This window comes from Lutjanus erythropterus, chromosome 10, assembly GCF_056507025.1.
Source record: "Lutjanus erythropterus isolate fLutEry1 chromosome 10, fLutEry1.hap2, whole genome shotgun sequence".
NCBI classification, from domain to species: domain Eukaryota; kingdom Metazoa; phylum Chordata; class Actinopteri; order Lutjaniformes; family Lutjanidae; genus Lutjanus; species Lutjanus erythropterus.
In genome coordinates this window covers 36,510,281-36,534,412 of record NC_139326.1, presented here as the reverse complement: position 1 = coordinate 36,534,412, position 24,132 = coordinate 36,510,281, and the positions used below count along the sequence as shown (strand labels likewise).

General features: G+C 39.4%; 1 protein-coding gene across 1 annotated transcript in view; it reads left to right on the top strand.

Moving 5' to 3' along the window:
- The window catches only part of unc5db (unc-5 netrin receptor Db), a 200,444-nt gene that overhangs the window by 158,717 nt on the left and 17,595 nt on the right, over positions 1–24,132 (top strand). The window contains exons 12-13 of the mRNA XM_084729244.1: positions 15,421–15,648; positions 22,817–22,966. Of these exons, the coding sequence (XP_084585370.1) occupies positions 15,421–15,648; positions 22,817–22,966 (378 nt within the window). The remainder of the gene's footprint in view (positions 1–15,420; positions 15,649–22,816; positions 22,967–24,132) is intronic.

Below are 24,132 nucleotides of genomic sequence, written 5' to 3'. Positions count from 1 at the left end.
TATGACAGTGTAATGACAGTCTTATGCACATCTCATCAAATAAAGTGTTACCCAGTCTATTTCTGAGTGTTTAGAAAGTTTAGTCCTATGTTTAGTTGATTTTATATTTTTTTTCTTTCTTTAATTGTATTAGTAGAATAATAAATAATAGTAGCCAACCATTACGAGATGCTCAGAGCATTTTTGGTGAGTTGGAATCCATGTTCAGAGCATGTAGCCATAGTTTGACTTCAACCGTTTGTTGTGAAACATTAAACCCCTCTTACAGCACATCCACAACCTGTAATGGTAGATGCATAATTTATCAGTCTGCTGTTGAATATGCTTTGAAATCCAGTCTCTTATTCTGAACACTAATTTGCTAATGCACCTCTAGGGATGGCTCCATTCCACTTTTTAATGTCTGATACTGATACCAATCCAATGTCAAGTCTTTTTCTCTCTCTGAAACAACTAAGCTGTTAATAATACATTTGTATGAATGCATCTTGTTTGACCTCGCCATCCAACAAAATCCCATTGTGCTCAAACAAAAACTGCAACAAATATTCTACTCCAATAAAGGAAGAAAAAGCGTTATATTAACAAAGTAGTTATAATCCCAGTGTAAAATACTCAATATAACTTAACACTCAGAGTAGACTGTACCTCAGCCTTTTAAGTGGTTATGTAACAGTCTTAATTTAGTACTGATATCTCTACATGACTCGCATAAGCAAACAAGACCATCAGTGAGAAGACTGGCTATTTCTATGTAGTTATTCTTAATGCCTGCCCCTGGGTTGGTTTCTCCTTGAAATTAGTTGCAATGATTTACAGCACACAGGCCAGATGTTTACAATTTCCCAGGGAAAGTTACTTTAACCAGTTAAAAAGACGCAGGAGGAGTTTTTTCTTTGGTAATTTTATTTTTGATGTAGTATTTTTTTGGTTAGGGTTGTGAAAACATTACTGCTTTTGTTCCCAGGGGCCTCCAAAACCAATGCAGTATGAATGTTTTTGTTGTGGCTTTAAATAGCTATAACCTTATAATAATAATAATAATAATAATAATAATAATTTAATAGTGCATATAATAGTGTCTCCTGTATAAAGTGTACAGAGGAATACAGTATGGTAGACATGGCATCTTAAGGAACTCACAACTGAAACTCTAGCCCAGTGGTTTCCAAATGTTTTGTCCCCAAGTCCATGAATGTTCTCTTTTGTCCAGGTCATTCTAATCATATGCAATCACGCATGAACTGATGAAGCTTCTTGGACAAGAGGTGAAATGTCTTCAAAGACATATAAACAAGTCCAGATGCCTCCCATTTAATCTTGTCTTGAGTTTTTGTCTCCAAGGCACACTAAAGCCTGAAGTTATCTGTCTCCAGCTGCTGTGGCAGGCATGTTTGTTGCTGTGTAGCGTCAACGATACGTTGTAAAGATGAGGGTAGTTGCGGACTTGTTCAGTGAGCCTGTCCTCAAAACTTTCTGCTGATTTTGTTGCTGGTGAAGTATCTCCTGACTCCTGACCCTGTCACTGCATTCTGCCCCTACACTGCCCCTATCAGTCATGTGAGTATTGCATCTTGCAGACGCGTATCATTAATTTCTGAGGACGTGCACACCCAATGCTCCCAATGGAAGCAGGATATGCGAAGCAGACATGCGTCATGTGTACACAAACGCATAGTTAAAAGCAAATATATCTCCTCCCTAAGGGGGCAGCCAAAATCTCAAGGCACCTGTATTCATCCATCCAAAAGAGCCTCTACAACCAACATCACCAACAGAGTCAGCGAGCACTAGCCAATCAGAGGCAGAGTTCCCTGACTGGGTGGGAAAATAAATAAGGCAGTGTGATGCATCACACTAGTAATTCCTGTAAACCTACAGCTGCACACAAATGGAGAAAACTGGATTCACTTTGAGAAAAGAAGGATTTTGTATAGTATAGAAATCACCTTTGTAAAGTAAATTAAAAAAAAATAATTCATGACCTGAATGTCTGGTTCTCTTTACCCTCTCTGAACACTGGTGATACTGGGTCAGTTACATTTGTGCTTTTTTTAACATAGTATGCCCATAATGAATAAGTGAGACACTCAAGGTTAAAAGAAAAAACATCTGTAGATCCACTGTTCTGCAGCATTCGATCATATCACAGGGTCTTCCTTAGCAAACAAAGTTGCCCTGTTGTCATGGAAATGTTACATTTGTTCAAATTTCTATTTTATCTGAGCGCTCTCAAGTCTTAATCTGCTCTGCAGCTGCTGTGTCCAAGGTCAAGAGAGCATTCTCAACTAAAAGAAAACTGTTTCTGCTGCCAACGTAGAGAGAAAAAGCACTGATCGTCTGTGCAAAACGTGGCCTGAAAAAAGAAATAAATGCCTGAGGTCCATCTGACCAAATTGTTGAATTTTATTTCATTTTTTCACTTAAAAAAAATACAACTCTGACTATACTTTTTTATTCACCGCTATTATTTCATTGAGCCTAGAAAGATGAAAAGCTGCTGAAAAAAAATTATTTGATAGATTTCTCTACAACTTCAGTATTCATACAGGAAGAAATTTAAGTTAAAATTGAAAAACATCTTTAGTTATGATGTATTAAAAGTTTAACACAAGTACAAAGACAATCCCTTAATCAATCTCAATCTCGATCATATCACACGAGCTTCATTAGCAAACAGGGTTGCCCAGTTATCGTAGAAATATTACATTTGTTCAAATTTCTATTTTTACTGAGGACCCTAAAGTCTTAATCGGCTCTACAGCTGCTGTGTCTGAGGTCAAGAGAGCATTCCCAACTAAAGAAAAACTGTTTCTGCTGCCAAATTAGAGAGAAAAAATTCTGATCATCTGTGCAAAACATTGCCTGAATAAAATAAATAAATGCCTGGAGGCCATCTGATCAGATTTTTTTTTTTTTTTCATAAAAAAAAACATAACTGTAACCATACTTTTTTATTTACAGCTATAATCTCATTGAGCCTAGAAAGATGAAAAGCCCCTTAAACTTGATTTCATATGTAGATTTCTCTATATAATATCTAATATTCATGAGCGAACAAGAAGAAATTTAAGTAAAAATTGAAAAATATAATTATTTTTAATGTATTAAAAGTTTAACTCTCCTAAGCTTCTTCAAAGTCTAAAGTAAAGTCCAAAAATGATCTCTAGATGCACATTTCTGGAGCTTTCAATCATATCATAGGATCTTCCTCAGTAAATGAAGTTGCCCACTTTTAATGGAAATGTTCCATTTATCTGAGCTCTCTGAGGTCTTAATCTGCTCTGCAGCTGCTGTGTCCAAGGTCAAGAGAGGATTTGCAACTAAAGGAAAACTGTTTCTGCTGCCAAATTAGAGAGGAAAATTTCTGATAGTCTGTGCAAAACATTTATGCACCACTTATATGGGTTTTTATGTCCTTATGATATTTCTTACATAAGCAGTTAATGAGTATATCAAATCACTGAGACATGGATGCATGACAACAGTCTTTAATTGTTGAGAAACATGCAAATTGCTGTGTCTTGCTCTTTAAATTACCAGTAGAAGCACCAGAGCAAATTGTAGTCAAGTATGGATCAAATCAAGGATTAGCTCACCTATTTAAACACATCCCCTCAAAACTTTTCATATATCTGTTGATTCTACCGTTTCCCATTTTACTTACCGTCTTATCTGTGTTGCAGCGATGTTGAGGTTTGCCCAAGGTGTTTCCAGGCAGCTTGGCTTCTTTAATCTGATTCACCAGAACATCATCCATGTAGAGATGAAAGATATGTTTTGTACTGAAAGGGTAATCTGTTCCAACACACATTACGATTAATTTAAGATACATCCAGAACACACATCACACGTTTCCATACTAATTTATTATAACTTCACTATCCACTCAGCCACTGATATAAAACTGCCTGTTCAAATCAGAATTCACCATATGAATGGTAGGTGTCAACATGTATGCTGTTGAATAATGAAGAATAGGGTTGGCTGTGCAGCATAGGTTACCATGGTGATGAAAAACAGCCCGGTCTCACCAAATGGCGCATGAATAACATGCCAGTGTCAAAGTCCTTTTGCTCCTTTTTCGTTGTCATTTCATGCCATTCTGTCTTCACGCCGTGTCATTTTACGCATGTTTCAGTGTCACAGAGAAAAAAATGCCAGGCGATGTAGCGTAAAGAGACAGAAAATCTGCATATGGACGGGGTGGGGTAAAGGGGTTGTTCAAACAAAAGTCAACATCATATGGCCAGTCATTGCTGACAAGAGTATTGTCTAAATTTGTCACCACAGGACAGTGGTTACATGACCTGAAACAAGCCTCAGTTTCAGAGGCTTGCCTGCGTGCACATGCACACTTAAATTTCTTGTTTCAGGCCATGTAACCACTGTCCTGTGGTGACAAATTTAAATACTAAAGTCAAAAATGAGTGGTCATATGATGTTGACTTTTGAGAAAAGACGTCTCTCACTGCAGAAACTGTGCTCTGTCTGATCAGGTCCATACGTTTTAGAAATTATTTGATCTTCAAGGACTTAAAAAAACAGATTAAGCAAACTGTGAATATTCTATTTCCTTACTTGGAGAAAAAAAAGGTGTGCTCGGGCATTGCTGCACTATGGTCAGTGTTTGTATAATATGTAATGTACTTAACTTATGGTATGTAATTTACTAAGGTACTTATTTTAAAGGTTGTGTAAAGCAAGAAGAGATGTTTTGTTCTTAGTTTTGTCATATCACAAAAATGTGTTACTAACCACCAAGACAAATTTGAATGTTTAAAAAAATCACTAAGTATATACCTAAAAAAAAACAAAAAAACAACCTGAAACATGGACACTCCGTCTAGCAGCTTTATTGAACATGCCCAGACATGTTTGAGCTGCCAGAGCCAGAGGACGATGACGGGATGGTATTTTTTTTTCTTCTGTGTCGAGGTGTTGGAACTGAAGTGAGCTGAAGTGAACTGCTGGGCTGATTTGGACTGAGAGAGTCGCTGACCAGGAGGCAGTGTTGTTTGTGTGTCAGTTCACGGGGCTTATATAGTGTCGGGGGACCATGGCTCCAACACATCACCGAGCCATGTTTCAGGTTTGCCCAAAATATCCTGACCACAGAAATTATGAATAGCTGTTTTATGGTCCAGTTCAATAAGTTCTCCATCTTTTCACGTTTCTAATGTATATAATGTCTGTCAGTGTTTCTTAAAGCTAACCAAGTAGTTTTGATGCCTAAACCAAACCAAACTGTGACTGTTTTATAACATTAACCACAAAGAAGATGACAAGGTCACCTGCCTATCGTTACCGTGTCCATGTGCCTGATCAATCAGCATGAAAATGACACTCGAAAAGCCTCCAACGTGTAGACATGACACACGATCTCATGAGATCATGCATAAAACCAACCAAACCACTTATTCAGGGTCCTTCTCCATACATAATGCACAGACATGAGATCAGTATCAGTCTTCCTCTGCATCTCACACTGTACAGAAATCTGAAGTGTTCTTCCACTGCCATCTTTCTAATCTTTTCTGAGACGCCAGCTGATGCTTGTGCAGATTAGAAACCATGTCGACTCTCTTCAGGTCATTCAGTCAGAGATTAATGTCGTTTTGATGAGCTATTCTGCCGACATCCTATTTGCTTACAGAGGTGTTACGGCTTTCTGTCAGTTTGTATATCTCCTTCTTCCTCCTTTGGGTCCAGGCTCGTGTTTACCTAACCTCGCCTTTTCTAAGCATTCTAAGTTTGCTATTGTGTGACCAAAAGAAAAGGTTCTTTTCAGTGCAGGAGGGCAATTTCTCGAGATGTGCAAGTGTTGCGAATGAGGACGGGAAGGAGAGCGGAGGGAATATGAATAAATACAAGATTCATGTCGCTTTGAGATTTTACTCTAATATTAAAAGGGCGCAGAGCTCCTCAGAGCTTCTTGGTTAGAAATAATGACTTACCATCGAGGTCTAACCTAAAGAGAGGGAGAGCGAGGACGTTTTTCAGGATGCATAATACCTGCAAATGCACACTGCCATTAAAATAGCCTTATTTCAGCTGTCATTAAAATACAGCCTACCCACAGAAGACTCCACAGCACTCTCTGCCACAGTATATTATTATTCAGTACCATATTGCACTGTGTTAAGATGTCCTTATGAGGATGCAGAAAGCATAAGTACAAAACGCATAAACATAAAGTATTCACAAAAGAATCCCAATGCCTGACATGAATGTGCTGAACAGAGCTATAACATTTCTGACTTTACGTTTCATCTCATCGAGTGATGCAGCGCCTGATTATAATGTATGAGCTGAAAAACTAACAGAAAGTAAACTGACCCCAGTGTATTGTGCATATTTGGCTTCAGACTTTTTGTGTAGGTTTTTGTCCCGATGAGCTGTGATACAATTCTGGTCAGGCGCCAAGCCCAGCCAAGATAATTCATTATTCACTGAGCTGGAACATTGCTCTTGTACTTACACTGTGGTGTTACATCCCTTTAAGCAAAGTAATATGTCAAAGAATAAGGTTGGTGTTATTCTGTATCCTTCTTATTGTCAATGAATCCCAAGAAAAGACGAAAATCGACCGTCGCCCTCTCAATACTTTTCGACTCCCAACTTGTGGAATACGGCAGCTTGGTCAGTGCCCTAAAGGTGCCCCTAAAGCATCATTTCTGGAGGCACCCCTTTACCGTTCAGTTTTGATTTGCCAATGAAGTCAGGTGATGTAGTATCAAGAGTGAGAAAGTCGAAGTATAGAGGAGGTGGGGTGGATGGATGAGTCAAACAAACGTACATACGACTTTCACCCAGGAGCCCGGGGCTCACGTCCTGTGTGAAACCAAAAGTCAACATTGGTTTCTTTTTTAAGTTACAGAACCTACATAATGTAAGTACATGAGTTACATTGAGCTAACATATGTAAGTTGCTTTACATGCACAAAAATGCCTAAAGGCACTTATTATACCCCAAACCATGAGCTTTTCCTAAGCCTTATTTATTTTGAAAGTCTAAATGGACTTAGCTTATGTATTATTGCTTGTTGGATCATGGTGCCCTGCAAAACTGATGCTAAAAGGGTAAGCTACAGCACGTGACCTTATTCGCCATAGTCATGTGACCTTGTCATCTTTGTGTCTTCTTTGTGCTTAATGTTGTGAAACAGTCACATTTTGGTTAGGTTTAGGCAGCTACTTGGTTAGCATTAGGAAATCAGTGTGGTTTGAGTTAGAGTCTGTGTCAGGAGTTTTTCCTCTAAAGCAGGGGTGCCCACACTTTTTCGGCTTGCGAGCTACTTTTAAAATGACCAAGTCAAAATGATCTACCTACATTAAAAGTGAGGAGGCAGACTCACAGCCCACCCCCAGATTGTGACCCCCGGGACCGGGACATCAGCTGTGCACCTGCAACTCAAGCTAACGTCCCAGGTCAAAATGCTAGTATTTCAGAGGCACCGCATCAAACAACTAGCTTCACATTTCCGGGAAGGTCATTTGTTAAAGAAACGTTTTGTCGGTCATTCAGTGCGAGCTGGTTTAGCAAATGGAGATGGCTCCATTATACTGAGGACGGCGATCGCATTGTTTGTTTCATGTTCATGGAGATGTTTTGGACAGTCTGGACATTGGCAGCCTAATGAGGAGCTTCATCAGCGCCAACCCGGAGAAGAAAGCCACATCTGGAGTTGTGTGACGCCGGTCAGACACTTTTCTTTTCTAATGCTGCCGCCGCGCAGCACACGGCGCCTTTACACACAGAGTTCAGCACCACAGTGACATGGACAGCAGCCGTGACAAATTGTTTATGGTTGACAAGGTGATCGGCACCATGGACAGTTATACAGACAGATTTTTGCAGTCTTAATTACTGTGCGGGTATTTTTTAATCATTATTATGAATGCAGGGAGTTGCGAGTGCAGCGCAGAGCTTTTTTTTTCTCAGCCCCCCCTGCTGAGAATATGTTCCCGTGGCTATGTCTCACACTGGCTGCCCTGTATGTCAGTCAAGTGGCAAATGCCATACTGGGGATGGATGATAGGCTAACATCTAATTTTCTTGTTGAATGGCATGCGATCTACCCGCACTACCTTTGCGATCGACCAGTCGATCGCGATCGACGTATTGGGCACCCCTGCTCTAAAGGCATTATACACATTAGAAATTAGTTGCTGAAAATGTGAAAAGACCGAGAACTATGAAGAGCTGAATTCTAGTTAGACCATTGAACTGTTTGGTGGACCTGAAACATGGTCCCCCAAAACTATATAAGCCCCACAAACTGACACACGAACAACACCTCCCCTCACCCTCCATACTGGTCCGTTACAAACGTGCCTTCAGCGAATCTCTCAGTCCAAATCAACCCAGCAGTTCACTTCAATTCCAAAAACCAAACACAGAAGAAAAAAAAAAACATCCTGTCACCATCCTCTGGCTCTGGTGGCCCAAATATGTCTTGACATGTCCAATAAAGTTGCTAGACGGAGCATGCACGTTTCAGGTCGTTTTCAGGCCATAGTGGTGTTTGACATGGAGACAGCGGAGCAGACAAGCCCCCATCATTTCAGAGCAGAGAAAACTACTCAATTTTTCATGATTTTTAGGCCTAGTTTTAAATATTCAGCAAATCTAGCAGAGCTTGATGGCCATACATGGTACATATCATTACTTTTTATGGAGTAATAAGAAAACGTAAGTTACACTTACACTTCCTGAGTAACTTGCCCAACACTGATCATCACTTACTAAATCAGTAACGTTTTGCATTGGAACTCCCTGATACTGTATATCAGAGGTTTTCAAACTACGAGATACACCATCCAGGGTGGCATGACACGTGTGTGTGGCACGGAGGAAAAGACGGACCGACTGTGTGAGGTGAAAGGGACAGGTGTATGGCAACGCTCTAACAACAACAACAAGTTACTTATTATAGTTTGACTGCTGCTTTTTCCTCCCTTATCAACACGATTATCAGTAACAGCACTAGAAGTGGCTGTGACACACAGCTCACAGAGGCAAGGTGCATTTCAAAACCCTTAGCACCTGATTGCTGCAATTTGCATCAAATTTTGCAGTGCTTCTTGAAGTCCTGACTCAGTTAAATCTGAAAACACATGATTCACATATTGTTAGCGTCACCGACACTTTCAGAGGACATGATCACATCCGTCATGTCCTTGAAAAAAGACGCTCCTAACTCCTCCGAGATACAATTAAATCCATGTATACATTGCAAGCTGCAACCACTAAAAGCTTATTCGACTAAGCAGTACTACTTTACAATAAGAATACCTTTAAATGATTTATAAATGTTTTTTAATTAGGTGGTAAACACTTAATAAATCTTAAATTAGCTGTTAGAACACATTAGATAAAAAGGGCGACAATGACCTGTGGCCCATATTTATCTTTACTGTTAAGCCTCAGAGCTCTTTGCTTATTTAGCTTATTTTGTCTTTTCCATCAGCAGCATTTATAATGGTCACCGCTTACTTGTATTTAACGATTCAAGGACATTTATTATCATTAAATAACTCAGAAATATAATTCCTTTATAAAACACACAATATACAGCACAGATTAATTAAATTCAGAATTAAATTGTGACAATATAAAACAAAAGTACATGTATACACACAGAAAATAATTCTAGAGTGCATTTGTTGAATTTGTGGCAGGTTGAATGTGAACAGAAGCAGCAAGATGGTGATGAATATAGTCAACATCTTCAAGTAGAAAAATCAACCTTTGTAAAATACTGTCCATCAACTTTGACTGAGTTTGAGCACCGAGCCTCACCAGTGTAAAAACAGAGAATGCTTCTCCTCCTGTCCCGCTGGAGTCTTCTGTTGTGTCCTGTCAGCTCATAGTGCGATCTGCTGTGGCGCAGGTCTCTCTCTGTGGGCACAACAGTCTCTGATGTCCAATCTTTTGGCCAGCTAGCTGGACATTGTCCAGGAGCATGGCTCTTATCCGCTCACCTCCTCTCCTCCTGGGGTGGTCACCTGCAGCGATGCATCCAGCTGACCTGACTGCAAGTTCAAAAGATGCCGACTGCATTTGTTGATCGTCTTAGGGAGTGCTGCTCTGTAATCCAAACCCCACATCTAAATTTTCCAACACCTACAAGTGTATTTCTGTCATAGGTGATGCATGTTTCAGCAATAAAACTGAAAAAAATGATGGATTAAAGGATGAAAGTTGCTGCTGGCTGCTGCAGCCATTACCATAGCATCAACATCTTATGCAAAAATATTCACATGGTATATCAAATTTAAATATGAAATCACACACTAAGGCTTTGACAGTATTATGCAAAACTGACCTAGAGCGGTACCTTTAGTGTCATAGTTCAAAGCGTAGGACCACTGCACAAGTATGAAAACCAGTCTACAATATGGTCTCATTTCCCATCATACCAAGTGCTAGTTTGTTAACACAAGGTAAATATTATTTTTCATTAGTATTTGTGGCGGATTAGAACATTGTAGTTTATATTGGTAATTGTCATTTTTGTGCTGGTATGATTCTTTTATTTGAAAAATGAAGGAAAGCAAAGGAAAGGAAACAAAATGATAGGGAAGGCAACAAGAGTTTTTTTTACAGGTCCAGACTTTGTGGTGAGTTTGTTTTCTCAACTGCTGTTTCCAGGGTCAAAACCGAACTTTAAATTTCAAGAAAAATGCAGAGCATCAATAAAGTATTTCCATGTGGTCCCACCTCTTTCTTATAGGTCAAAACACATGTTAGCGTAATGAGATGAGGCATTAGATGATAAAGAACTGTAGTTTTGCAGCTGACACAGTTCTAAAGACACCCAGCAGTGAGTGAGCAGGAGGAGGTCTGCTGTCTTGCAGGTCGTGATGGTCGACAACATGTCTTTTGATCGCCGTACAGCCAGTTAACTTGTGCTTATTTGTGGGGGAATAAATAGTGCTCCTCGGGCTGTTTTAGCACGCTGTTTGGTCTCACAGCTCCTCATTAAATTGTATAATCACATGTATTTCATGGGTTCTGTCTGCTCACCAGGATGGGAGCTGCAGCATAATGCGTGACAGTGCTGTAAGATGGTTTGGATAATGACAGAAAGATATTAAAAAGTGGATTTTTTGCACTGTGCCTTCCTCTCTCTACTAATGCAGAAGACCTGAGCCTTTTGTTTCCCAAGTAGGCTAAAACAAATATTTACCTTTGATATGTTCATCATCATTTGTAATTTTTGTTTAGAGTGTGTTTCCCTCAATGTGAAGTTTGTTGTTAAATTTTTCACCGGCATCATTTATGATCTCTGTCACAACAATGAGCTCAACCAAGAGCACTGAAACAGCATTTGTTGGAATGAGATCATTCATTCATTGCAAAAACACAGAGGGAAGTTAGCGCTTTTCCTTTGTCTTGTCATTACTTCCCTTTGGTATAATGGAACTTCCACCTCCTGCTGATGTTGTCTTCTGTTCAAAGTCAATGTCTGATGAAGGGAAGGGAAAGGAAGAATAAAAGATCCCTTCATACAGAAAATGAAGGAAAGGAAAAGAAAGGAAAGGAGAGGAACAGGGAACAAAACAAAACGGAACAGAACAGAATGGAAAGGAAAGAAAAATATAGAAAGGAAGGAAAGGAAAGAAATGAAAGGAAAAAATGGAAAGGAAAGGAATGGAATGGAATGGAACGGAATGGAAATTAGAGTCAAATTAAAGGAAAGGAGAGAAACGAAAGGAAAGGAACAGGGACCAGGGAACAGAATGGAATAGAATGGAAAGGAAAATATCAGAAGAAAGGAATGGAACGGAATTAAACAAGGGGAAAGGAGCATGGAACTGAACAGAATAGAATGGGAAAGAAAGGAATGGAATAGAAAAGAAAAGAATAGCAGAAAGGAAAGGAACGGTGACAGAATGAAATTGAAATTAAAGTGAAATTAAATGCAATGAAAATACAGGAAAGGAAAGAAAAGAAGAGGAAAGAGACAAAGAAAGGAAGAGAAAGGAAAGGAATGGATAGGAAAGACAAAAGATAGGAAATGAAAGGGAAATAAAGGAAAGGAAAGAAAAGAAAAGGAACCAAAAAGAAAGGGGAAAAAAAATAACAGACAGCACGTAAAAGATTCCTTCATTCCAGTTGGAAATAATGAAGTGCTTCCTGGCTGCTGCTGTTGTCATCTCATAAATAAAACACTCTGTATTGTCCATAATGACTATTTTGTGTTCTGCTATGTACTAACACCATCAGTCATGTAGAAAATGGTTTTTCACTTTCTCAGGAGACTGCTTACAACTTGTGTGGGTTTTTGCTTTGTGATTTAAACCCGCGTTATGTTACCTACACCATTTTTCAGCAGCAGCGTACCAGAACTCAATCTATAATGCAACATTCTACTGTACACAGAAGTTCATTTGCACACTTTTCTACTCTTGATATGTATGTCCTGTAGCTCTGGGCGTGAATATTTCTCTCTGCAGCTCTGGAATGTCTTAATCAGTGTGCAGAATAACGTCTGATTGTTTCTTATTAACAGAGGTTGTTACCAGGTTTACTATTATTGATGTACGATGTGAGTTTTAATCAGTGTATTGTTCTCATTTTCCTCGAAGGAAAAGGATGTTTTCAGTAACCACAGACACACTTACTGAAGTGTATGAAAACAGAAGAACTGCAGATTGTATTGGATGTAGTGAACTGGGAGAGACAAACATGTACATGACAAGCATTGAGGTGGTAGAGGTTAAAATATGTTGTAATGAGTTTGCTTCAGATAATAATGATAATAATGAACATATAACTAAGGTTCAAAAATATACTTGATGAGTACATGTGATAATATTTATGGTGCAATTATAAACCCAGAAATTGCAAACAAAGAACTTCAGTCTTATCGTCAGGTGAATGAATCTGTCATGTTTGGTGTCATTTTAAAGTATAAAAATGATGGTTTGTGGGAAAAAGACTGAAGTAAAGATATGCAAGTAATGCCCAGATTTTGTTATATGAACATCCAGTAGAGAGATGGAACCTTACAGCATTGGTTCCCAACCTGATTGATACATGATACATATTTAATTGGTTGAATTCTTATTTGGCAATTAATTGATAGATGATTAATCATTAACCATCTGACGTGACTTACTGTAGTGGTTTTCACACTTTTTCTGTCCAGTGCACACCAGCCAAAGTTTCAAGGCACACCTGTATTCATTATTCATGTCCACTCATAATAGACTTTTTTGTCTTCTTTGATAGCTTCTTTTGTCCAACTAACAGTCCAAAACCAAAAGACTCTTCATTTACTGTCATAAATGACAAAGAAAAGCAGTGGACCCTTATATCTCAGAAGCTAAAACCAGCAAATATTATAAATAATACAAATAATGTATAATATAATTTATATTTCTGCTTGAAAAATGACTAAAACAGTTAATTGATTATCAAAATAATTGGCTGAAGTATAATCTCATACAGTCCATCAGCCTAAACTATCATGTAAAAATGCTTAACCAAACTTTGAGCATCATGCCATAAAGTGAAACGTATCACAGCCAAGTGACATTTAAGCGATTCATTACATTTTCATTTTGAATGTTTGAATGGTGCTGACCAGTCTAAAATGCTGTTAAAAGTTCTCTGTGTGAAAAAGTTTCTATGAAAAGGATCAGTGTTGCATAACTGAGCCATGTGGTGAGTCGTGTATTTCTTCCTTTGTTTTTAGATAGTTCGGTTAAGCAAAGTGCAATCACACAAATGTTTTATTAATAGCTTAGTTTTTCAAAGAGACAGTTCACCCCAAAATCCAAAATACATAGTTTTCATCTTATATTTGTCTGGGGCTTTTTGTCTATCTAGATAGTTTTGGTGTGACTTGCCTTCTGTCCAAGGACTAAATGGCATTTGGCTTGTGGTGCTCAAAACACCAAACAATCCACTTGAAAAATTCAAAACCAGTGTCTCTTTCCATAAAATCATGACCCAGTTACTCAACATAATACACAGACCTTATGAGCAGTTTCATGTAGGAACTACTTTCTTTCATTGGTGCAATGACATCTTTATCATGAAAACCAGTTGCAGTGTTTCCCAAACTGGGGGCAGGCCTCCCTGGAGGGGAGCAGAGGCACTGCAGGGGGCCGTGGAAGACCAGGGGAGAAATATACAGTGAAACAAAGTTGAATGAATATGAGCCATGTGAGGGAAATATACAAAGAGTTTGCTGTTTTTATCCTGATGACATTTATTTCACTAAAATTCAACTTTTGAATTCCTTTTTTTATCAGTTCCACCCCCAGTTATTGTTAACAATTCATCAAAAAATTTGTGTGTGCGTGTGTGTGTGTGTGGGGGGGGATGCTCAAACTTTTGTTGACACAAGGGGGGCATGCCAGAAAAAGTTTGGGAACCGCTGGTAAAATGTAGTATTAAAACATAAAGCTAACCAGTTTCTTTTAGTTTGATTATGTCAAGTTGTCATAACAAAGACATTAGCAGGTGATGTTGTCTTGGTAAATGTCAAGTTGTCATAACATGACCTTATTGCATTGATTAATGTCAATTTGTCATGAAAGACATGTCAAGCAAAGTCAACTTTGCATTAGAAATTACATATCTGAGAGAATGACAGCTGTTATAAACATTTATACAGACTCCTTCATATTCATCAGAATCTGAAGCAGAATGAGAAATACTTCATGGATCCCCAGGGGGAAATAGTTGATGTTCCAGGTGTTCTTATGCAACAGTAGAAATATAGAAAAGCCTAGAGAATTATAAGAGTAGAAATAAGAAGTGTGTAAAAAAAATATGTACATTCTACTACAATATATAAAAAGGATAATATGACAATAACACTTACACTTAACACTTAACATTGTGTTAAGTATGTAAAGTTGCATGTGCCTTATCTATAACGGCAATAAAAACATATAAAACTGCAATATGTAGTAAATATAAGCTGAATAGGAATATGATAATGGATGTAAGAATTAATTTTTAATTTTAATTTATACCATGTATAAAAGTGTAATTACAGTTTTATATTATATATTTCACTGTGGGTTAGTGCACAAGTTATTGTAAATTCAAGTCAGTATAGACACACAGGCACACATGCACACACACACATGGCAGGTGTCTTGACATGGTTATGACAGTCTTATGCACACACCTTCTTTCTCTTTTTAAAAACTGCTAAAATAATCAAAATGATAATAACCTGAAAAAACAGAATATATAGAAATGCATTCAGTAAAAGCATTTCTAACTCTGATCAGTTATACAGAAACTGTCTGTAGTGAAAAATACTGAATATTTAATGTGATAAGTAAAGATAAGAGGTAAGTGTCATCAAAAGCCTCTTTCGTCCTCTGGTGTCAGGAGGATACCTGCCATGTCCTCATGCTGTCCTCCTCCGCTGTTCTGTCTTGCAGGAAGTGATGTCGGTGGAGGAGGAGTCCACCTCCTGTTACTGCCTGATGGACTCGACGAGCTGCCACCTGCTGCTGGACCAGCCGGGCTCGTACGCCCTGGTGGGCGAGCCCCTGACGCAGGCTGCCGTCAAGAGGCTGAAGCTGGCTGTGTTCGGGAGCATGGAGGCCGGCTCCATGAGCTACAGCCTGCGGGTGTACTGCGTGGACGACACGCCGCACGCCTTTCAGGTAACCACTCAAACACCTACTGTTTTGCTCTTTTGTTTATCCAGCAAAGGTTGAGTCATTATCATGTCCAGCAGAGTGTGTTTTACCACAGTCTCATTTATTCATTAAGAGGATGTGGACAGTAATGGCTTAAATGTTTCCTTGAGCCAAGTCTGAGGTTATAAAGTGATAATAGGGCAAAAGCTAATTTAATACTAGTGTGTGATTATATACATTACCCAGTGCTTCTCCTAATGTGGTCAGGAATGTAAGAACACTGTTAGTTCTTAAAGTAGCAGTTCACCTGCAAATCAAAAAGACATATTTGCTTTGGTCTGTAGTGCTGTTTATCCATCTAGATTTTTTTTTTTTTGTTTGAGTTGCAAGGTTTTGGAGATATCTCTCTGATAAAAAGGGACTAAAAAGAGCCAAAAAAAATACACTTGAAAAATTTAAAACCAGTGTCTCTTTCCAAAAATCATGACCCAGTTACTCGAGATAATCCACAGACCATGTTGTGAGCAGCTTCACATAGGAGCTACTTTCTTTCTAGATTCTACTGCAGACAGGAAGCAGTTATTACAGGAAACTGCTCACATGAACTGCTCACATGGGCTTTCACATGAATTTTCCTAGTCAGGAACCCATTTTTCTGATTATCATGACACTCCATGAATGCAGGTTAAATTTGGCTATTACTGTTGCATTCAAGCAAGTTGCTCACCAGGAAAATGTCCTCCATTGCAATGGCTGACAGTGCAACATCACCTATTATCTGTCTACATCACCCCTCATCCTCAGCCTCCTGTTATCTATCACCTTGCTGTCACATTTTTAAGCCATTTTCATATTAAACCATTTCTTCTTTATTTCACTTTTAACAGCACATGTTAGGCTTCTCTCCCCTCATTCCCTAATTCCATTATTGACACTGTTAAAAATTTAAACTTTCCTTTATGGATCTCTTAAAGCAGCTCTTCAATCTTCAGACTCGTTCTGTTTACTCAGTGATGCCATTTTCATCAATGAACACTTCTGACATATGGGCCAGTCTGTACAGGCTATTATGGCATTACTGGGGCTTTAATAACCCACATTTACCCAAAGTACATACTGGCAGACCAGTTACACAGTTATCTGAAGTTAGATAAGAATACAAAAATGTAGGAAAAGTTCTTTCCTTTAGATTTTTGTGCCCTGAAAGTTAAATTTAAAACCTGCGGAAAATGGTAAAGCATTTGCAGTCCTGGCTTCCTGCTGCATTAATAAGTTTTTGTAATGCATGAATCAAATAACTGTAATATGACAGGTGTCAGTCATAGTGATGAACCCACAGAGACTCATCACCTGACTCTGCAGCTCCACTCACCTCTGTGGAGTATTTTAGTGTCTTTCAGCTCATTGTTTTGGTTTTTACTTTAACTCTACTGTTTTGTTTCATTCTCACAGCTCATGTCAGCCTTGTTTCCAGTGGCAGGTGGCTGTTTTCAGCAAAAAAAATGCCCTGATAAATCCGCTGCCCAACACCAAACAGCAGAGAGACAAAATTAGTGACTAGCTGGTGAACATAGTGGAGCGTTTAGCAGCTAAAGAGGCAGATATTTCCCTCAGGAGTTGGCTGAGGAAGAAAACAAAGCCTAAAAGGAGAAAGAATATTGGACTGACATTAGTCTGGTTGCCAGAAACACGACTCCTAATGAATGTTGCTCTGCGTCTGCAGTGTCTTGCTCCAGTGTTCTTGTTCCTCTGGATAATCCACAGAACACGCCGTCAGGTTCTCACAGGGACCTCTTCTTAGTCCGAAGAAAACCGTTAATGAGGTTTGTGGATTATCCAGCGTAAGTGGAACGTTATTTCTCGAAAGACACTTTGCTTTTGAATGTCATTTTTCAAAGCTGTGAGCACCACAAATTAAGTTCCATTCATCCATCCATCCATCCATTGTGTGGGGCTGGAGGAAGAAATCTCAGAGGCAAGTATCTCAAAATAGAATTAAAAAAGAAAATTAAAGCAAAACTATCTGAATGGCTTGATACCATGAGAGAAAATATGTGAGAAAATATGTATATGTGACCCTTTATATGAACTGGTCATGGCAGTTACATGAAGAGTAAAGACAGGTGTTATAAATGTTGCTAATTAAAGGGATAGTTCACCCAAAAATTAAACTTCAGTCATTATCTACTCACACTCATGCTGATTGAAGGTCAGCTTTATTTTGTAACAGTGTTGCAGAGTCTCCCAAACGATGGAAGTGAATGGTGGCCAGTTTTCAAATGTAAAAACATAACAGAATAAAAATTGGTTGATTCTGTAGCGCAGTTTTCCTGTGAAACTCCAGCAGTGTTTTGCGGACTGACAAAATCAACCCGCCCTTCGATCGGCTTGAGGGTGAGTAGATACTGACTGAATTTATATTTTTGGGTGAACTACGCCTTTAAGGCTCAGTTCCATTCAGGTTGAACGGAGTCAGGGTGCTGCTGTTGTGCACGTTGATGGTTCTACCCTGCAATGTGTCTGACCTGGCAACCCTGTTTGTGGCAGACTTTTTAAATAACATTTTTGGGCTTGGGGAAAGACGCGAACCATTTTCAGGTCAAAGTCCAAGTGAATTCACATGACGTTGGTGTTAAAGTCCAAGCTGACTTTTCAGTCTTGTTTGATGTTGTCAAGTCAAGTCTAAAGTCATCAGTTTTGTGACTCGAGGCCAATGAGTAGCTTTAATGTCACTATTGAATTGGATTTCTTTTTTTTTTTCTTTTTTTTTTGTTCGTTTTTAGAGAGACAGAGAAGAACATTTCTTACTCATTTCCCCAACAGTCCAGACTTCTGACTGGTAAATTCAGCAGTCTTTGTGTGTCTCAACTTCAGCTGTCTGACCTCTTTCACAAAAACGTGACGGTGCACATTTTGACTTCAGTAATTCTTACTCTATTAGGAGGTACATATTGTAGGTCATGGCCCAGATTGAAATTGAACATCTTGTGTGTATGTGGATTTTGCCTGGGCTGTCTGAGGCAGCAGGGACCTCAGCATGTGCCGTCTACCACTGAGACCGTGTGAGTGATCGCAGATTCATTACCACTGTGAAACAATACTGCCGGGCTGATAGTGGGAACTCTGTAACAGCCTGACAGATTCCCTTCCAGAGGTTTTAATAAACTGAGACAAAGGCTGCCGTACTGTAATCACTGCCATCCACGTGTTAACCAATCATTCTTTTTAGATCCTGTTTGATTTGATTATCCTTCAGCGACCTATAGGGTTTTTAAGCATTGAGATCTCATCAGTGAACATCAGGGAAATCAAGCCTCCCGTCCTCCCCGGAGAGACTAGACTAACAGAGGAGCGGAGCCGAGCTGAACAGAGCGCCACGAGTCCTCGTGACTGCCTCTGCCTCCCGACCGCCTTTCTGTCATGTCGCAGCCGTCAGCGGCAGCTGGCTTTAAAATGCATTCTGGATTTGGTTTATGAATTCCCAGCCTGCCGAGCAGATGCCAGACTTTTGCGCGTCCCTTGGGCTCCTGTCTGTTAGCACCACATCTCTGCTGTGTGTTTTCCAAGCACAATCACAGGCTGGATTCTCAATCAACAGGAAGCCTGATGCAACACAAACACTCGTCTGAGGGAGACATTTTCTTCAGCTGAGACAGAGGACGGGTCTTTTTCTGATATGTTCTACTACAATTGCATAATGCTGCCTCTTTTCAAAAAGTCCCTCTTCAACAAGTCCAACTTTCTGAATATTTATATCCAAATGATGCACTTTTTAAATATTTCATCGCCTCTACATCCCATTTAAAAGGACAGTTCAAAATCAAAAAATACATGTTTTCCCCTGGCCTGTAGTGCTGTTTATCCATTTAGATTTTTTTTTTGCTGAGAGTTGCAGAGTTTCGGAGATAACGGCCATAGAGATGTTTGCTAGATGTTTTCTCTCCAGTATAATGGAACTAAATGGCACTTGGCTAGTGGTGCTCAAAGTGCCAAAAATACATTTAAAAATTAGAAAGAAAAACAGTGTCTCTTTTAAAAAAATCAGGACCCATTTTCTCAAGATAATCTACAGGCCGTGTTGTGAGCAGTCTCATGTAGGAACTACTTTCTTTCTGCAAGAGAATCTACCAGATCTACTCCTATATGAAACCGCTGGTCATGATTTCTTGAAGAAACACTGGTTTTGAGTTTTTCAATTTTTTTATTTTATTTTTATTTTTTTGGTGCTTTGAACGCCACAAACTCTGAGCGCTATCTAGTCCCATTATATTCAAGAGAAGGCAGATGCCTCCACAGCTGATGTATCAAAACTCATGGATAAATAGCACTAAAGACTAGGGGGGAAATATGCATTAGCCCATTTTACAATGTTAGCAAAAGTGAAAAATAATATGTGTACTCACCCCGTGATTCAGATCCATTCCAAAATGTAAAAATGTCAGGAAAAGTCTCGCTGTTGAGAAATGGGCAGAAATAAGACCTCGCTATTTCCAAGGTCAGCATTCATGTCAAACTGGAGAGAAACTGCATACATGCTCATTACCTGAAAATAGCAGCCATATTGGTATTCTGCTGGCAGACGTTACCATCCGCTGTAAACACTCAACGTTTAGCCTTTACCTTGACAAATGTAATTCTTAGAATTTCTAACGTCAACAGGAAATAATCTGTTTTTCTTTTAATGATGACCACAATGGTTTCCATCATAGTAGTCAGTTTGTGTTTCCACTCTTTTGTCTGATGGATTTCTTGTTTTTGGTTGATATTGCAATACTTACTCTGCTGCTAAACATCATGTACCATGCATCACAGCAGATCAGGAGGTTACACTCTACAGAAATCTTCAAAAATACCATCATGACAGCAACATGTCCAAGCTAGAAACATGCAAGGAAACCTGAACTAACTTGCAGTTTTGGGCGAGCTTGTTTCTTAAATACTTTTACTTTTTACTATACTGTAAATTCCCATTTTAAAGTTTCCTTTTATTATATTTCCGATGTTCATCAACATAAGAACACTAAAGTATCAGGGATAATTCTGTAGATTTATGTTGATGTTTTGTCCATCATTCTTCCAACTTTTTTTTTTCATCCGTTAGGAATGACAGATTGCTGTGAATACTATAATACCCATGTGGCTTAGCACCCAGTCATTACTGCTAAGCTGTTGAATGGACACAGTAAACTGAGGTGGAGGTATACAAGTTGCCATTACTGCAAAGGTATCATACATATAAATCTATAATCTGCCAAATGACACTTTATATGTATGTAGTATATAAAGGATTTTCTGAGGTGTAGGATGCACATGACTGAGTCAGACTCAAGTCACAAATTCGATGACTTAAGACTGGACTTGGACTTGAACACCAATGACTTATGACTTCACATGGGCTTGATGCTTTTGGTCTGAAAATACAAAGATTAAAAGGTCTGTTAATTAAAAGTCTGCCATGGATCAATTTTCTTGAATCAACAACTAAATTTCCCAGATCTGCTTTGTTTGAACCAATCAGAGAGCATCCAGTCAAGTCGTGGGAGAGAACCATGAAAAAATAACGTTAGGCTACTGAGCTCCAGTCTGAAAAAGCACAACAAAAAACAAATTGCTGGAGGCAAAACATGATGATGCAACAACTTTCAACTTCATTCGACATTTGAAGTTGCACAAAGAACAACAAGTTCCTGCTCTGTTGTTAAAATTGCATTACATTTAGTGAGGAGTGCACGAGAGAGTATCTTAACTTGGTACTTGAACGCTTGAGGCTTACTTGTGACTTGCAAACAAATGACATGGTCCCATCTCTGAAGATTTTCCTTTTTTAACTTCTTTTCAGCAGCTTTTGCTAAGAAATATGTCCAGGAGATCCTAAACAACCTGTCACATAGTCAAAATGCTATTAAAATGAATGTAGTTATCTAAACAACTTAATGTTTTCAACGAAAATGTAGACAGCGAGTCACAAATCTAGCAAGAAAACTGCCAAGGTAGCAACACTCAGCTCCATCTTGCAGCCTCCTCACTTTGTGCATGCTGAGCAGAACTTTTACTTTTGGAGCCCTGGACTTCCAAAATAACTCCACCAACTTTGCAATTCTTCTGTCTGGATTTCTCAGTCTTGGTTGACATTGCAACACTCCCTTAGCTGTAAAACACGATCTAAGACACATCAGCTGTGTGTGATGTGTCAAACGGCAGATCAGCAACAGTCGCAGTCTACACAGGCTTCAATCACGGCGCGTTGACAGCTTCAGATGAGTTCAAACGAGGGAACCTTACCACAGATCTGAGCTGGCTACATGCTATATGGTAAAGTCAGTGAAATCCAGTGTTGTCCAGCTGCTTGCTGTTTTGACATTTTGAGAGACGCAGGCAGATGGCGGAGGAGGAACGCCATATTTCAGGCTCCCTGCTGTCACATGTGTTTTTCCTATGAACATCTTTCATCTGTGCTTTGCCAATAAGTTGATTGTTCTCACACTTAACAGCAATGACACTATGCAATATGCTTTTCTGCAAACACATGTGTAAAGCTGCAGACACACACACACACATGTGCATAACCATCTTGCATGCACTTAGTCAGAATCAATCAGCTCGGCCTGGCATTAGTCACAGCTCTGTTCTCTGTCTCTTCCCTTTGTGATTGAGATGGCTAAGGACAGACAGACCAGACACGGAACCATCCCACCGGGACACTGAACAATGATGACAGATGAATACCTGCAAGCGACAATCAAAGTGCTCTTTCATCATCACAAATTCAATTTGGGAGATGGACGTTCGCCCCCCTACACCCGCCCCAGCGCGCGCGTTTCCCCTGCATTAAATTCAAGCTTCAATCTGTCATGTCGAGGCTGCAAATGTGATGCTAATGCGAGCGCGAGTCGTACAGTTTGTTCAGCTGAGACTCGACGTCACTTCTCGGCTTCTGTGTTAATATTTGTGACGAGTCAATTAGTGGATGTGACAGAAGAGAGGATTAGCAACAGGTGCTCGTGCTGATATGCAAAGGTAGCATACCTTCAAAGTAGAGGATTCTTGTATACTTAGTTTTCTCTTACATTCATCATGTTTCTCTTTTTTCCTCCTCCTGTTTTCTTCTACACTATCCCATTTCCTTTCCCTGTTGCTTTGCTTCCTTTCTTTCCTTTTCTTTTCCTTTCCCTTCTTCTCCTCTCCTCTCCAGGGAGTGGTGGCGGCAGAGAAGAGCAGAGGGGGTCAGCTCCTCGAGGAGCCAAAGATGTTGCCTTTCCGAGCGAACACCTTCAGCCTCCAGGTGTCCATCCAGGATGTTCCCCAGTTCCTGTGGAACATCAAACCCTTTACCACATGTCAGGTAACCATGCCAGCGAGATATCACATGAAAACACAGATCGGATGCTAACATACTAATTTGCAAGATCCTGTTTTTTGCTGCTGAGAACTAATTATCATGGTGTTTTGAGCACTGCTCCTTCCAGGGTTCACTCATAAATCAGACCGTGTAAAAAGCACTGATGTGTTTCCGCTTGTTAGTTAAAGATCCTGCATTTGGCCCTTTTTACTTGCATGTGTATTTTGGGATGTATTTTAATGTAATGTTAAAGCCACCACTTTTAGTAGGTTGGTAGGTTTGGTATGATTGCAGAGGAGCCTCACTGGTGCAGATTTAAAATGTCATATGTCAATGACATGTCGAGTGCAACGCATCAAAACTGGAATTTGAGAAAGTTTGCAACCAGCCTTCCATTTGTTCCTGCCTGAAATCAGACCAAGTGCTGCCCTGACTTGCATGTGTCAGGACACGGTCAGATGTGCTCAAATTTGCATCTTTGCTTCATGTGGAGTTCAATTTTGATGAATTTTGACCAGCAAAGTCCCAACTTCAACCAAAACCAAAGACATATGTTGTGTCGCCTCAGCAGACGATGGTCCCTATTACAGATGTGTAACTATACTGTTACTCAGTGCCACCTCATACATTTTGTTGCTCTGATTGGTTGTAGGTCACATTTTGTTGCTTTATTAGTTATAGATCGTGTTTTTTTGCTATGAATGGTTGTATGTAACAGTTTTATCACTATGAATGGTTGTAGGTCACGTTTTGTCACTCTCATTAGGTGTAGGTCAGGTTTTGTTGTTATTATTGTTTGTACGTCACATTTTGTTGCTATGAATGGTTGTCAGTCATGCTTTGTCGCTCTGATTGGTTGTGGGTCATGTTTCATTGCTTTGAGTGGTTGTAGGTGATGTTGTTGAGATGAATGGTTTTATGTAAGGGTTTGTCAGTCTGACTGGTTGTAGGACACATGTCAGTGCTGTGACTGGTGGTAGGTCACAGTTTGTCACTCTGATTGGTTATAGGTCACATTTCATTGCTATGATTGGTTGTTGGTCACATTTTGCTGCTATAAGTGGTTACAGGTCATGTTTCGTTGCTATAAATGGTTGCAGGCCACATTTTGTCACTCTGAGTGGGTGTAGGTCACATTTTGTTGCTACAATTGATTACAGGTCACGTTT